Below are 14,594 nucleotides of genomic sequence, written 5' to 3' on the forward strand. Positions count from 1 at the left end.
AATGTGAAAAATTGCTGCTAAAGTTCAAAGCCTTGTAAAGTCCTAGAAAAATAAAAGGATGTTCAAAAAATGATGCCAATCTAAAGTAGACATATGGGGGATGTTAATTAGCAACAATTTTGTGTGGTATAACTGCCTGTCTTACAAGCAGATACATTTAAATTGAGAAAAATGCAAATTTTTTAAATTTTTCGCAAATTTTGGGTGTTTTTCACAATTAAATACTGAACATATCGAGCAAATTTTGCCAGTAACATAAAGTCCAATTTGTCACGAGAAAACAATCTCAGAATCGCTTGGATAGGTAAAAGCATTGCGGAGTTATTACCACATAAAGTGACACGTTAGATTTGAAAAATGAGGCTCTGTCAGGAAGGTCAAAAGTCGCCAAAGCAGAAAGGGGTTTAGAAGACCACTCTTGACCCAGACAATATTTTTCTGTGAAAGATTTTTTAAGGTTTATATAAGGTGTATATAGTTTTGTGAATATAGTACAATGACATCTCAGTCATTAGGTATTAACCCAAAAGATTGTTTTATGGGATCATCTAATACATTGTCTACACCAGTATGTTTAATGTTTAACTTCCATTGATGGAAATGTGTTGTATATATATTTCTATAATTTATTCTGCTGGCCGTCAGAGAGCATTGCACAGCATCTAATTACTTTTACATGTCCAGAATAACAAACAAATTCTTATCTACGTGAGATGAGCAAAATATGAAATTTGTGTTCACCTACATTTTGTCAAATCCAGCTGACCGATTAATCCGTGCAACACAAAAAATACAACTAGTTTTTGGTGATTTTTCCCAATTTATTCATCTAGAACCTCTACAAGGTTTTAATAAACTCTAATACAATGTCAATCAGGTTGGGGCCTAGGAACATCTTAAGGGCACGTTCAGATGTAGCAGAGTTTTTACGCTGCAAATGTTGGTGCAGATTTGGGGCAATTACGCCATGAATCTGCACCAACATTTGTATATTTGACAGGTAATTCAGACGTTGCAGATGTCACAGTGGACTTGCCACAGATTTCAGTTTTTGCATTGCAAAGGCTGAAATACGCAGTGAAATTCCGCTTCTTCTCCGCAACAGACAGTGCATGCTACAGAGGGAAATTTCCACACCACAGCCTATGGTCCGCAGCAGAGTTTTCTGCAACATCTGTACTAACTTGCCTAAAAATGTATTGAAACAAATGTAAAAAACGGCCTCTGGAGAATTCCACTGCGGACTCCCCGGAGCGGAATTCCACAGCAATTCCGCCACGTCTGAACCTGCCCTAAGAAGTTGATGTGCAGAAGAAAGAACCTGGTTAAGGCCATGTTCATACAGAGTTTTTTGGCACTGATTTTGATGCGGAACCCACATCAGAATCAGAACCAAAAATCGGCCAAAATCGGCCCCAATTAATTACAACTTAAGGCTGAGGCGTTTGTTTTTTTCAGCCGTTTGTGGGGGGAAAAAAGCGGCATGTCCTTTCTTGTCGTGGTTTCCTCTTCTGACCCCCCCATTGATTTCAATGGGAGGCATAAAAAACCTGCGCCACTCATTTCCAAGTGTTTTTCGGCTGCGGTCCTTGCATTAGATTCAATGGCTGTGAAAAACGCAGTGAAAACCGTGGCAAAATGCACGGCCAGGTCAAAATCTGCCTCAAAATTCCTGAAGGAATTCGGAGACAAATTTTTTCTGCCTGCAAAAAAACTCCATGTGAACAGAGCCTAAGGGCATGACCACACATGGCGGAATTCCTCCGCAACTGTCCGCATCAATGCCGCACCTAATCCGGGTTGCGGATTACGGCTGCGGATCTGCACAAAATGTGCAGAAAATTGATGCGGACTAGCTGCTGCGGACTGCGGGAAAAGTGCTTCCCTTCTCCCTATCAGTGCAGGATAGAGAGAAGGGACAGCACTTTCCCTAGTGAAAGTAAAAGAAATTCATACTTACCGCCCGTTGTCTTTATGACGCGTCCCTCCTTCGGCATCCAGCCCGACCTCCCTGGATGACGCGCCAGTCCATGTGACCGCTGCAGCCTGTGCTTGGCCTGTGATTGGCTGCAGCCGTCACTTACACTGAAACGTCATCCTGGGAGGCCGGACTGGAGACAGAAACAGGGAGTTCTCGGTAAGTACGAACTTCATTTTTTTTTACAGATACATGTATATTGGGATCGGTAGTCACTGTCCCGGGTGCAGAAACAGTTACTGCCGATCGCTTAACTCTTTCAGCACCCTGGACAGTGACTATTTACTGACGTCTCCTAGCAACGCTCCCGTCATTACGGGAGCCCCATTGACTTCCTCAGTCTGGCTGTAGACCTAGAAATACATAGGTCCAGCCAGAATGAAGAAATGTCAAGTTAAAAAAGCAAGACGCATCCGCAGCACACATGACATGTGCATGACAGCTGCGGACTTCATTGCGGAACTTTGAATCTCCATTGAAGTCAATGGAGAAATTCCGCCATGAGTCCGCCACTGCTCCGCAACAGACAGAGCATGCTGCGGACACCAAATTCCGCTCCGCAGCCTATGCTCCGCAGCGGAATTGTACGCATCGTGTAAACGAACACTGCTAAATTAAAGTGAAAGTCAATGGAGAAACGGCTCCGCTGCGGATTAACGCTGCGGAGTGTCCGCAGCGGAATTTAAGTGAAATTCCGCCATGTGTGAACCCGCCCTAAAACTCCCATTTCCTGACAACTCAGAAAAGGATGCCTGCTTCAAAGATGCTGTGTGTACAAATCACATAAATTACACAAATTATTTTCAGTGCTATGCTTTCTAATTGTATCACAAATGAAGAGAAAAATTAAATGGACAGACCTCCAAAATTTAACTATTTAATAAAGCGGTTGTCCAGTTTCAGCATATTAATGTTATTTTTTGTACAATACGAAGAGGTACAATTTCCAGTATACTTTTTGTATTAATTCCTCATGGGTTTAAAGATCTCTGCTTGTTGTTATTCAGTAGGATTAGAGCTGTATCTTCTAACGATCGCAGCACCTGTGTGTCTATCACATGACCATGAACGGAATTTTACCCACTGGAAGAAAACAATGAATGTTCCTACTAAATATCAAGTAGCAGAGATCCTGAAAATTGTGAGGAATTAATACAGGAAGCATAATTGAAAATTTTCCAAATTTTAATTATATAAAAAATGCCATTACTTTGCTGACAACCCGTTAAAGCTGTTTTTGTTGCAAGTGTCACAAACTAAGACCCACCAATATCTGTATGCTGCTGGACTCTATGGACCCTGCTGTGTCTGGGCCTTACAGAATTAGCATCATAGGGGGATCCTCTGATCCTCTAGTATGTCATCAGGGTCAGTTCGGCCCAACAGTATGCACTTCATATCAGATTCCTGTAGCTCACAGTTAACTTATTAGAAAAGAAGACTGGGTCAAAGAATGATCATGTAAAGAAAGAGTAGCCCTATAGCTAAATATTAATTTCAATACATATGCATACGTTGCAGTCCTGGCTAGTAAAGTCTGAAAAGCTAACTATGTGTTACTTAAAAGGGTTATCTCATCAAGACAACCTCTGTCTATATGCCCTATTAGGAATATGGACATTATAGAAGAGGATCTATGAAAGCGGACCAGTGGAAATCAGTTGATCGCTCTAGCTGGCTTCAATATAGAAAAGAATTGAGATGTTGAGACAATCCTTTCAAGGGCAAGTGCACACAGGGTGGATAGGCTGCATAAAAGTACACAGCGTATCCACCTTGGAAACCGCAGGAAATTCCGCCCGAAAAACTGCACCACAATCCAATTTTGGTACAGTTTTTCAGACGGCATCTCGGATGCAGAAATACTGTTAGAAAGAAAAACCTCATACCCCGTTCTCCATCTCCATTGTCATAGCGACGCGTCCCTCTGCTCTAAGTCCAGACCGGCCTCCTGAGTCCATGTGACCGCTGCAGCCGTTGATTGGCTGCAGCAGTCGCATGGAATGAATCGTCATTCCAAGAGGTCAGACTGCGCTCAGAAATGAGGATTGTGTTGCTATGACAATGCCTGGGGGTAAGCATGAAACTTTTTATTATTTTTAAACCAAAAAAAGCTTTTTTATTTTTTATTCAATCTCTGATTTGCAATTTTTGCAGCGGAATCGCATCTTTTCCGCTGAAAATATTGCAAAATATGTGTATTTGTTGCGGGTACTACCTCTTCATTGAATTCAATGGGAAAAATCTGCAAAAAAAGAGCAGCAATTCCGCAAAATTAATTGACATGCTGCGGATTAAAAAAAATGCACCACAGTTCAATTTATGAACGGTTTCTCGGCTGATTTTTTTTCCCAGTGTGTGGATGACTGTAATATGCTGTGGATTGTCCACAATGAAATCCGTTGTGGAAAATCTGCAGTGTTCACGCTGCGTGTGTCCCTACCCTATTTGGGTAATATTTTCTCTAGTCCCTGTTCACACAGAGTATTTTGACAAGCTTTTTGGCACGGGAACCGCTCCACAAAACCCGTCAAAAACTGGCTGAAAATGTCTCTTGATTTCAATGGGAGGCGGGGGCGGTTTTCTCCCACAGCGGTAAAACCGCCTCGCGGGAGAAAGACGGGACATGCCCTATTTTTGCACGTTTACGCCGGTGACCTTCCATTGACATCAATGGGAGGCAGAGAAAGCGTATTTCGCTGAGTTTTTTGGCCGTAGCAGTCAATGGGCGTGAGCGAAAAACGCAGCAGAAAACGCAGCGAAAATCGCGGCAAACGCCGTATAGGAAGGTCAAAATCTGCCTCAAAATCCCAAACGGAATTTTGAGTTTTCCTCCTGCAAAAAACTCAGTGTGAACACAGCCTTACAGAGTTTTGTTCTTTTGTGCACATAAGGACTAATGTATTATGCGAAAATATAGAAAACACACAGATCAATGTTACACAAAAACTAAGTTAGAGGTTTAAAATGATCTTAACACCTGTTATTTATAATGTTTGTCTTTGAGGCTGTAAATAAATATATGTTAATCTCTCTCTTCCAAGCACTATCACACTTCATTTCACAGCAGAGGGAAAAAATAATTAATATCATTCTCCATCCGGAAAGTAAAAAAGAATATCACTCACTGAGACATCAGCAAAAATGACAAAAAGTACCGTAAGTAAAACTGTCCTTAATTTACAAGCTCCTCATAAATGATTGAAGCCGCCTCTCTGGACTTGGTTTTAGAAACGTTTGATCATTACTTATGCCAGGAAATGACATGGATGAGAAATAAAGTATTATATAGTCCCAAATGATCTATATACAGTTTTGAATTGCCAATATATAAGGCACCCCCAAATGTGCCGCTTTTTACTCTACTCTAGCAATTTTTCCATGGCACATTAATAGTAGCGAATAATAAAAGAAAGTAAATATAAGCACAAACAACATTAACTTGGCAAATACATATTAATCATGCCCAGATATCTAGTCTCTACTTGTGGAGAAAATAAATATGTTCTCCTCCACAGCAAAATCTCATTTTAAGCTTCTGGAGCAAGGAATTGAGCGCAGATCTCTAACAATTGAAGCTTAGCAGTCCCAACAGGAAACATCCAAATCAACAGGAAACAGCAGCTTCTAAGATATTATGTGCACTGGACAACATAGAGTGAAAAATAGAAAAATATAGGGGACAAAGTCAGTTGTTGTATTAACATAGCTTAACCGATATACAGAAACGCAGCAGAATAAAATCAAAGCTTATTCTCAGAGGTTTTGTACAGATAACAAAAGTAATAAAATGATGTAAAGCCCCATTTTGTATAAATATTCATTAAATATTGCAACAAATGTATTTTTTAAAAAGGGAAAAAATACTATAAATAATGGTGAAGGCCCTACTTCTATGCTTAGCAAAAATATATATGATTTTAATTTGAATATAAGGCTGATGTATAGTAGGCCCCACAACCACCGAGAGCTCTGACAAATGTCATAAATATGGTGTTCAGCAAAAAACATTATATTCTTCAGTGTATTTATGCCAGAGAACTGGCATAATAAGACTCCCACCGTGAGCTCCCAATCCCCAGATTTCCATTACACTGTAAAAGATAAAACTGTGGTTACCTGCAGCAACCACTAGGGGGAGCTCAGTGCATAGGGATTCATACAGCTACTATTGATCTCACTTAGAGCTGTGGAAAGCTCTATGCAGTGAGCTCCCCCTAGTGGTGACTGCAGGCAAATGCTGGGACTGTGTGTCGGGACGGAGAAAGCAGTTCAGTGTCACCACCACGGGCCCCATAGCAGTTGTGTGGTGAGCCTCCATGGAAGGGTATGCCACTGGCTGTAACCCCTATAACTAGTCTTGTTCAATGACCTCCCAGAGCTTACATGTTTTATACATGCATTAATATGCTAATATCTTGTATTACAAAATATCACTGTCTGTAAAAACAGAAGTTGATACCTTTATCAATATTTTCTGACATTAAATATTATTCTGGGTAGGCTCTGTTCACACTGGCATCATGTCTTGAATTTATAACTAAAGTCATAATGCCAGATCTTTGTACTTTTTTTAAGATACTTAACACATTACATTTTGATAACAAAAACAAGAAGAAGCACTGTCCAAATAAAAGAGGAGGAAGAAAAAATACGCTGGTAAATGGCTTAGGTAAAGTCTTTTAATGTGTGTTGTAGGGAGATTTTTTTAAAATTATTATTATATCCTATCATAAGGCCTGGATGGAGTACAAAATTCACTGCATAGGTAAATCAGAATAAGCAGGCTAGCTAAAACAGTCCAGAATATAGTAATTTTTTTTTTTTTATAGTAGTGACAACATTTTTTTAGATCATAAACCTATATTATTAGTATTACATGGTTTAGCATTTAACACATAGTAGTTCTATGTACAATATGGGTATTGCTCTTTTCAATCTACATCGGTGATTTATTCATCCATGTCAATGCAACATTTCACAGGGCCTTTCTCTGGATGAATAAATCTTTAAATTGAAATAAATTCTGTTATACTGCGATTTCTTCCATTTATACACTTGGACCCTGGATCAGCGACAAGTTCACCTGACACCCTATACTTATATCTATTCCGAAGCGCTGCTCTTTCTTCGTATCTATCTCTATGTATATATATATATATATATATATATATATATATATATATGCACACACACACACATACATACATATACAACTGCCTAAAGTTTTTGCACAGTACTATATATATATATATGTATTAATATTAGAGGGGTTATCTTACTATGACAACCCTCTTCACATGACTTAATAGGTGTTATGGATGTCAAATAGCTCGGAACCCCCTCAATATGCCAGAACGTAGAGCAGCTCTGTAAGATACACATTTTAAAGCCATACTGTACATGACTTAAGGTGTGGCCTATTTGATGGGGGAGATTCCAAAGCACCTGACCCCGATGGGTCCATATTGGTCATCGTGAGACAAATTATCCCCTAGAAGCAATGTTCCCAGGGGAGAATACCTCCATACTAAGGCATGCAGAACTGAGGTTATAATTATGAATTGCATAACTACCATATTTGTCTTGCAAAGCGGGAGTCCTAACCAATTTGTCAACATGCCAGTACTTTTAGTATATGAGTAATACCACCACCATTAACTAATTTAATATGTTTCTACTTTTGGAAAATTGAGTCAATGTTGGGGAGAGATTATTCTCAGAAATGTAAAATGTTTCATGTACTGTAAAATCCCATCCCATAATACAATATTTCACGTTTTTCTTACCTCATTAACATAAACCCAGTGGCTGTCCTTGGATGCAAGATTTGTTTCCACTGCCTAAAAGTAATAATAAATAAATAAATGAGACACATTAATCTTCATGTTTTTATCATGCCTCCAACAATTACCAGAGTTAACATTTAAAAAAAAAATGTGACCTCATTGAATATTTTAATAAATTTAAAAGAAGAATTCTAAACTTGCAACTGTTTCATTTGTCACCAGACATCACTTATAATGGTCTAAATGGTTACTCGTGTTTCTTGGGCGCACGGAGATAATTTATTTTTACTATTGCAAACAGCAATGCAGCATAATTAAACAGTGGGCTACAAATCACAGCACTTTGTCACAAATATATATTTATTTGGTATTGTCAATCACATTTTCTAATCTACCATATAAACCAAGTCGTTCTGTCTTTTGACACCCACTACTGTACTTTAAATACAATACATGGTACAGAACATTCAATATTGTACATTGTCCTTGCTTGACAGGCCTGTCACATATGCGCATTGCAGATTCTTTATTGCCTTATAAGTGTATTTCTTTTTCAGTAAATTGTAAACCTGTTTCACTACTACTTATTCACTTTTGCCATCGTTATGTAGGTTAGTTTTGGAAATTAAACAAAATCTCTACTAGTAACTGTCCCTAGTAACAAAATCACATCATAACATAATTTGAATAATATGGTTTTAACACTCTGGACAGAATATACAGTAGGTTACATTTACAGTATTCTAATATGGTCTTTATAAAGAGTAAAATGTGAAATGCAATATAATTATAATTACACATACTGAGAAAGATGTTTCTGCTGCAGATATGAAATGTCTTCTCAAAGGCTTTCAAATTGATATAGTTAAAATTAATAATCTGGTCATGGGTGGTTTGGTGGATGCTGTATATCTTGATATTCCCAAAGCATTTGATACCGTTACACATTAAAGGTTGGTTTATAAAATAAGAATGCTGGGACTGGGGGAAAATGTGTGTTTTTATTCGGCTGGGTTCACACGAGACTGCTACATCCGTAAAGGACGGAACGTATTTCGGCCGCAAGTTCCAGACCGAACACACTGCAGGGAGCCGGGCTACTAGCATCATCGTTATGTACGATGCTAGGAGTCCCTGCCTCGCTGCCGGATAACTGTCCCGTACTGTAATCATGTTTTCAGTACGGGACAGTAGTTCCACGGAGAGGCAGGGACTCCTAGTATCGTACATAACTATGATTCTAGGAACCTGGCTCCCTGCAGTGGTTCGGTCCGGGACTTGCGGAAGAAATACGTTCCGTCCTTTACGGACGTAACATGCTCGTGTGAACCCAGCCTAAGAGCGAATCATTGTCTCAGTGATGGTTATTCAGAGGGTAAGTAATAATTTAACAAACCCAGATTGGGTCACTTTTTTGTGAGGTACTGATCTGAATAAACTAAAGGCTTCGGCAGAGCTGTGGAAAATAAGGATTAACATGGATAAATGTAAGGTAATGCAATTGGGAAGGGAAAATACATGTCACCATTACATACTAAATGGGAAAACGTTGGGTAAAAACGGACACAGAGAAGGACATAAGAATATTGGTCAGAATCAAAAACTGTAGCAACCAGGCTGCTACTGCAAAAGCAAATAAGATCATGGTTATACATTAAAAGTAGTAGAGATGCACATGGTGAGAATATAGTTTTAGCTCAATACAAATTACTAGTTAGACCAAACATGGAATATTGTGTACACTTTTGGGCACCAGTATACAACAAAGATATAGCAGAGCAGGAGCAGGTTTAAAGGTGGACAACCAACCAACATAATGAATAAAATGAGTGGACTGAGGTTCCCAGATCTATGCATAAATACATCAACTGACCGTGCGGTGATCTGTTTACTGACTGTTCTCTACCCAGGACTTTAAATTATAACAAGGAGGCATACATTACATACACGTGGCTAAAACATTGAATGATGCAGTAAGACAATGTTACTCTTATATTAACATATTATAGGTTATACGGTATGTACAATATTACTGTAGACAGGTTATTGACTCTGGGATGTATTTTATACTCTGCCATATTTGAAGTCAGAATCCCCACCCAAAAAAAAATAAAATAATAACATTGGCTTCTCCCTAATGGATTTTTAAATTCACTAGAATGGGGCTGCAATACCAGACACAGTCCATGAACAAAGGGTTGGCGCTAATTCTGACTATTTTTTTTAAATCCTGGCAGCCCCTTTAACAATTCACTATCAATAATAATAGCAATATAAATAACTATTCTAGCAACTTGGGCTTCATTTATGAAAAAATAATTTATTTAAACATAATGAAAATTATTTTAAGATAGTATAGCTTTAGAAATAGTTACAGTATGAGAATCAGTTGACTTATTAAGTAGTAATCTTTAATGTATGAACATCCTTTGTTTAGCTGCACCGGTTTATTTAAAGCTTTATAACAATGCATAAACCCAGATCATTTGTGGGTTTTGTTGTAATCGATTTCACTTAGACAGTTCTAGCAAAATATCTTAATAGCTTTGTCGGATTTTATGCATATCTCTTCCATAATTTATAATCACATTCCCTTTAGGCCACTGGTTCCCCATTTTTGGAACAATTACAGTAAATATCAGTTCCCTTTTAAACGTTTTCATTTTTTCATTTATATGATTGACACACTTAGGCAAAACCAATACTATGTTATAACTTGTGTAAGGACATTGCATGAAACAATGTATAATTCAGTTTTTTTCTGCTCTTTGAGTCCTTTGAGATTTGTAAATAACAAGCCAAATTCCCAGCGCAGTGGGCAAAGAAAGAAAGTAGCAGTGCCAAAGAAACGTACAAAGTGTTACGTAGGCAATACATAGGAAGTTTACATATGCATGGTACTACAGTGTACAATGGAAGCGGAAGGCTACTAATGGACTTGCGAACCAAGTGATTGTATGGAGATGGCAAAACTTCAGTTTTTAAAAAAAAATCAACCCACAATTCATCAAAAATTAAATAAAAAAGACACGGAGGATCAATTTGCAAGAATAATATATAGGCATTTGCTCTCCAATATCTCATCATAGAGCACCCCCTTCCATCTCCATAACAATTCTACAGTAATTGTGAGCTATGAAATATATTAAGGGCTTATTTACACGAGCGTCTTAAACGTCCGTGGGACGGCTGTTGAAACAGCGTCCGTCCCATGGACCTATGTAATTCAATATGGCCGTTCACACAGCCGTTGTTTCAACGGACCGTGTAAAGGGTCCGTGCGAAAATAGGACATGTCTTATATTTCGCGCATCACGCATCCCTCCATAGACTCATCTATGGGGGATGCGTGACATCGCGTCCCGCAGCGCTGAGCACGGATGCACCTCGGACGTGAAAAACTGCAGCTTTTCATGTCCGAGATGCGCAGCGCTCGTGTGAATCAGGCCTAACTATCTTTTACTTGCAATGTACTAGACAGCATGAAGCTGTTTTTAAGGTGATAATGGCACTACCTACGTACTCGGTCCCTGTCTAACTCCACAGGTTGTACAAATGGTATTTCCGCTACTGAATCAAGGTCTGAGAAAACTTTATTCAGTAAGTAAATGTCTTTATTTTATGGGCCTTTCTAGATATATATTCAAAAAGCCAATGGCTTTTGTGCTGGGTTAGATACAAGGTACGTATATCATGCAAAAGTAAGTCAAACGACAGGTCAATGCACAATGCAATGCAAACATAAAGATAGCTGGGCTTAGGAACCGCCTGAAGGCATATTCCCACGCAAATAGCAAACAATATAAAAAGAACAACATGGTTGGTTATACGTGAAGACTTTGTAAGCTATTTTTATCTAGAATGCTGAAGGCTATTTGCAAATGATATGGTTTCTCTAGAGAACACATTTTTAATTCAAGCATTAAAACAAAACTCTTGTCTCATTTAAACTATGCTTTCCGTATATTTACAATGCATGGCATTATTCCATATACATATAGCAATTGTTAGAAACGTTACAAAAAGCCTTAGACAGAATAAATTGTCGTCAAATGTCTATGCAAAGAGTGCAATAAAATTTACTATATGCAGTGCGATATCAAAAACATGAATTGCAGGGGAAATCAAACTTGACATTTTCAGGACAAATATTAGGGAATACGCACATGGTTGTATTACGGCTCAGCTTTATACGAAGCCGTAATAGGGCTGCCATAGGGGTCCATGACGCCTCTACTGTGCATCTGTATGACTCGGATTTCATGTCTTTTTTTCAGTTGGATTCGGTATGAATTTGATGGAAAACATATTATGGTGTGCTCCATCAGACTTAAACTGTATTAATCATTGCTTCTAGGGGTGAATATCTCCGTACATACGTAGTCCGACTGAGCTTGTACAGTGATGTGCTGAATAGCCGTACAGCCTCCGTGCACTAGGCCCTGCTATGAATAAATATATTTCTATTTACCAAGAATCAACAATTTTCACAGACTTTTTCATTTTCAAGAGTGATCACAGAATATTTCTTTATTAATAATTTCAGACACTACCACTCATCATGAACAATATTTATATGGCAAAACGTACTTTTGTAACTGCCTTAAAGTAAATGTCTACTTTTAACAACTTGTCGCTTATAGGGCCAATATAGTGTACTGATTTATTCCTCGATATATCTTTATAGCATTTGGGGCTCCATTTTGTGATGCAGAGATTAAGATATAAAGAGAAATGATAAAATTCTAGCTGCATCAGCCGACGCTAGAGCGAGATGATGAGCTCCTAAACTCCCTCTAGTGGTGGCTATAGGCAACTAGAATTGTATCATTTAACTCTCGTTCTGTGGAGGAGCTTTATAGCTCTGAAACGGACAAATGGAACTCCAAATGCTGCTTTATGAAGCTATATAAAGAAAACAATTAGTACATAATTTTGGAACTTTTAACATAAAACAAAAAACTATATAATGCTCACGGGTGGACATATAATTTAATCTTCAGTACTTCTTTAAACATTTCTAGTTCCTTTCAGTGAATCTCATTAATGTGTAATTATATTATACCACGGTTTCCTATCTTTCCATTTAGTACTACAGTACTTACTGTAAATGTAAATCTAATATTGTACAACTATTATATATTCCATTATTTTGCTTATTATATTGAGATTCCAATGCATCACTGGCAAAAGTAGCATCTAAAATTAAAAATAATGTTCAGCTATTTAACATTTTCCAAATATGATAAAAATGCTGATGGTAACTTGGGATCTTGCCGTTATTTGGCACAATAACATGCTCCTGTTATGAGCGCTATTGTAGCTGGCCATTTGTCTCAAAACACTCTGCATAGATTATGTCGAGAGTCGTCTTGGAAGCAGCATGTGACAAAGAAATCATGATTTTCTGTGCCAAACTGCCACAGTTCTCCTCACTATAAATACAAGATGTAATAAAATCAGATTCATAGTGTAAAAAAAACAGATAAAGAAGCAGATTTTCCTCCAATGTGACCTTATTCATCTATAAGTATGAAGCACATGTATAGCATTGGTGCCTGAATAGTGCATTACTGGTCCGTGTATGGTACTGGGTAGAGAACAATCCGAAAACACACATTATTACAGTATTTATTAGATATAGGAAATGAGGGTAGTAGGAATAGAGACACTTTTAAAGATGATTAAAAAAAATGGGATCTGAATTAATTTAGGGGTTTGGTTGGGGGTTGAATTTATTTAGTTCAGCTTTGGGGCCAATTCTAGGGTTTGATGCCTTCACTGCCTTCATCCTGTATTTTCTACTTGGGGCTGAGTGGCTGATGGATCTTGTATATAAAGGGAGTCATTTAATAGTAAGAAAGAAAGAAAGAAAGAAAGAAAGAAAGAAAGAAAGAAAGAAAGAAAGAAAGAAAGAAAGAAAGAAAGAAAGAAAGAAAGAAAGAAAGGTGCTCACTACAGCCTAAGTTATTTGCTTATATAGCACATGATCCAATAATTTAATGCTTATTATCGTTATTTCATCAATTCGATTTTTTGTCCAAAAAGTCATTATTACTGTAGTGACCTGTTTAATTATTTCACACAAATATTTTTTTTTTTTTCGTTTTCAACTTACATTTTTGATCATGATAAAGTGGAGATCTGTACTAATATAAGTGACATCATACTTCTAACACAACAAGCTATTATTCTGTAACTTTCAGTTCTTGAGTTAAGTTATTGACGACTAGGAAGTCAATTTAGAAATAAAAAAGAGAAATGTTGACCGATGTCTGAGCTTTATCTTCTGTATTTGTCAATGTTCTACTTTCTAATGAACACTAACTAGATTAAATAAAAGAGATGAGAGAATCAATTCTACATGAATTTGTCGAAATACAAAACTTTTGGGGTTTGCGGTGCACGAATCACGACAAAATGGGGGCTGTTAGAAAAGGGCAATATCTGGCACTTACATACTGTTCGCCCCTTAAGTGGCCACTACTAGTGAAATTTAGTGTTACATGTAACATTTGAATAAATGGCCAACCATTGTCTCTGGGCTCTAAATCAGGACCCTCCTATATATTATCAATATGCCCGAGCGGGGCGTATGATATAAACAGGACAATTAGCAGGTTATACAAATCCACATAATAAACCAATTCTTTAACTGCACGTAATTGTCAAGGGGACATGAATTCTTCTACAATATAAAAAACAATATCTGTAATTAACAAACAGATATTGATCCCTTATATTAAAAAAATTTAACGTAACATTTTACATAGCCCTTTGAAATAAATAGATTGGCTGAATTCTTTATATTTATACCTCACATAATA

General features: G+C 37.7%; 1 protein-coding gene across 2 annotated transcripts in view; it reads right to left on the minus strand.

The window, feature by feature from the left end:
* The window catches only part of GRID1 (glutamate ionotropic receptor delta type subunit 1), an 832,880-nt gene that overhangs the window by 200,522 nt on the left and 617,764 nt on the right, over positions 1–14,594 (minus strand). For both annotated transcript variants that reach the window (XM_075841706.1, XM_075841707.1), the window contains exon 5: positions 7,768–7,821. In XM_075841706.1, the coding sequence (XP_075697821.1) occupies positions 7,768–7,821 (54 nt within the window). The remainder of the gene's footprint in view (positions 1–7,767; positions 7,822–14,594) is intronic.

Source organism: Rhinoderma darwinii, chromosome 11, assembly GCF_050947455.1.
Source record: "Rhinoderma darwinii isolate aRhiDar2 chromosome 11, aRhiDar2.hap1, whole genome shotgun sequence".
NCBI lineage: Eukaryota > Metazoa > Chordata > Amphibia > Anura > Rhinodermatidae > Rhinoderma > Rhinoderma darwinii.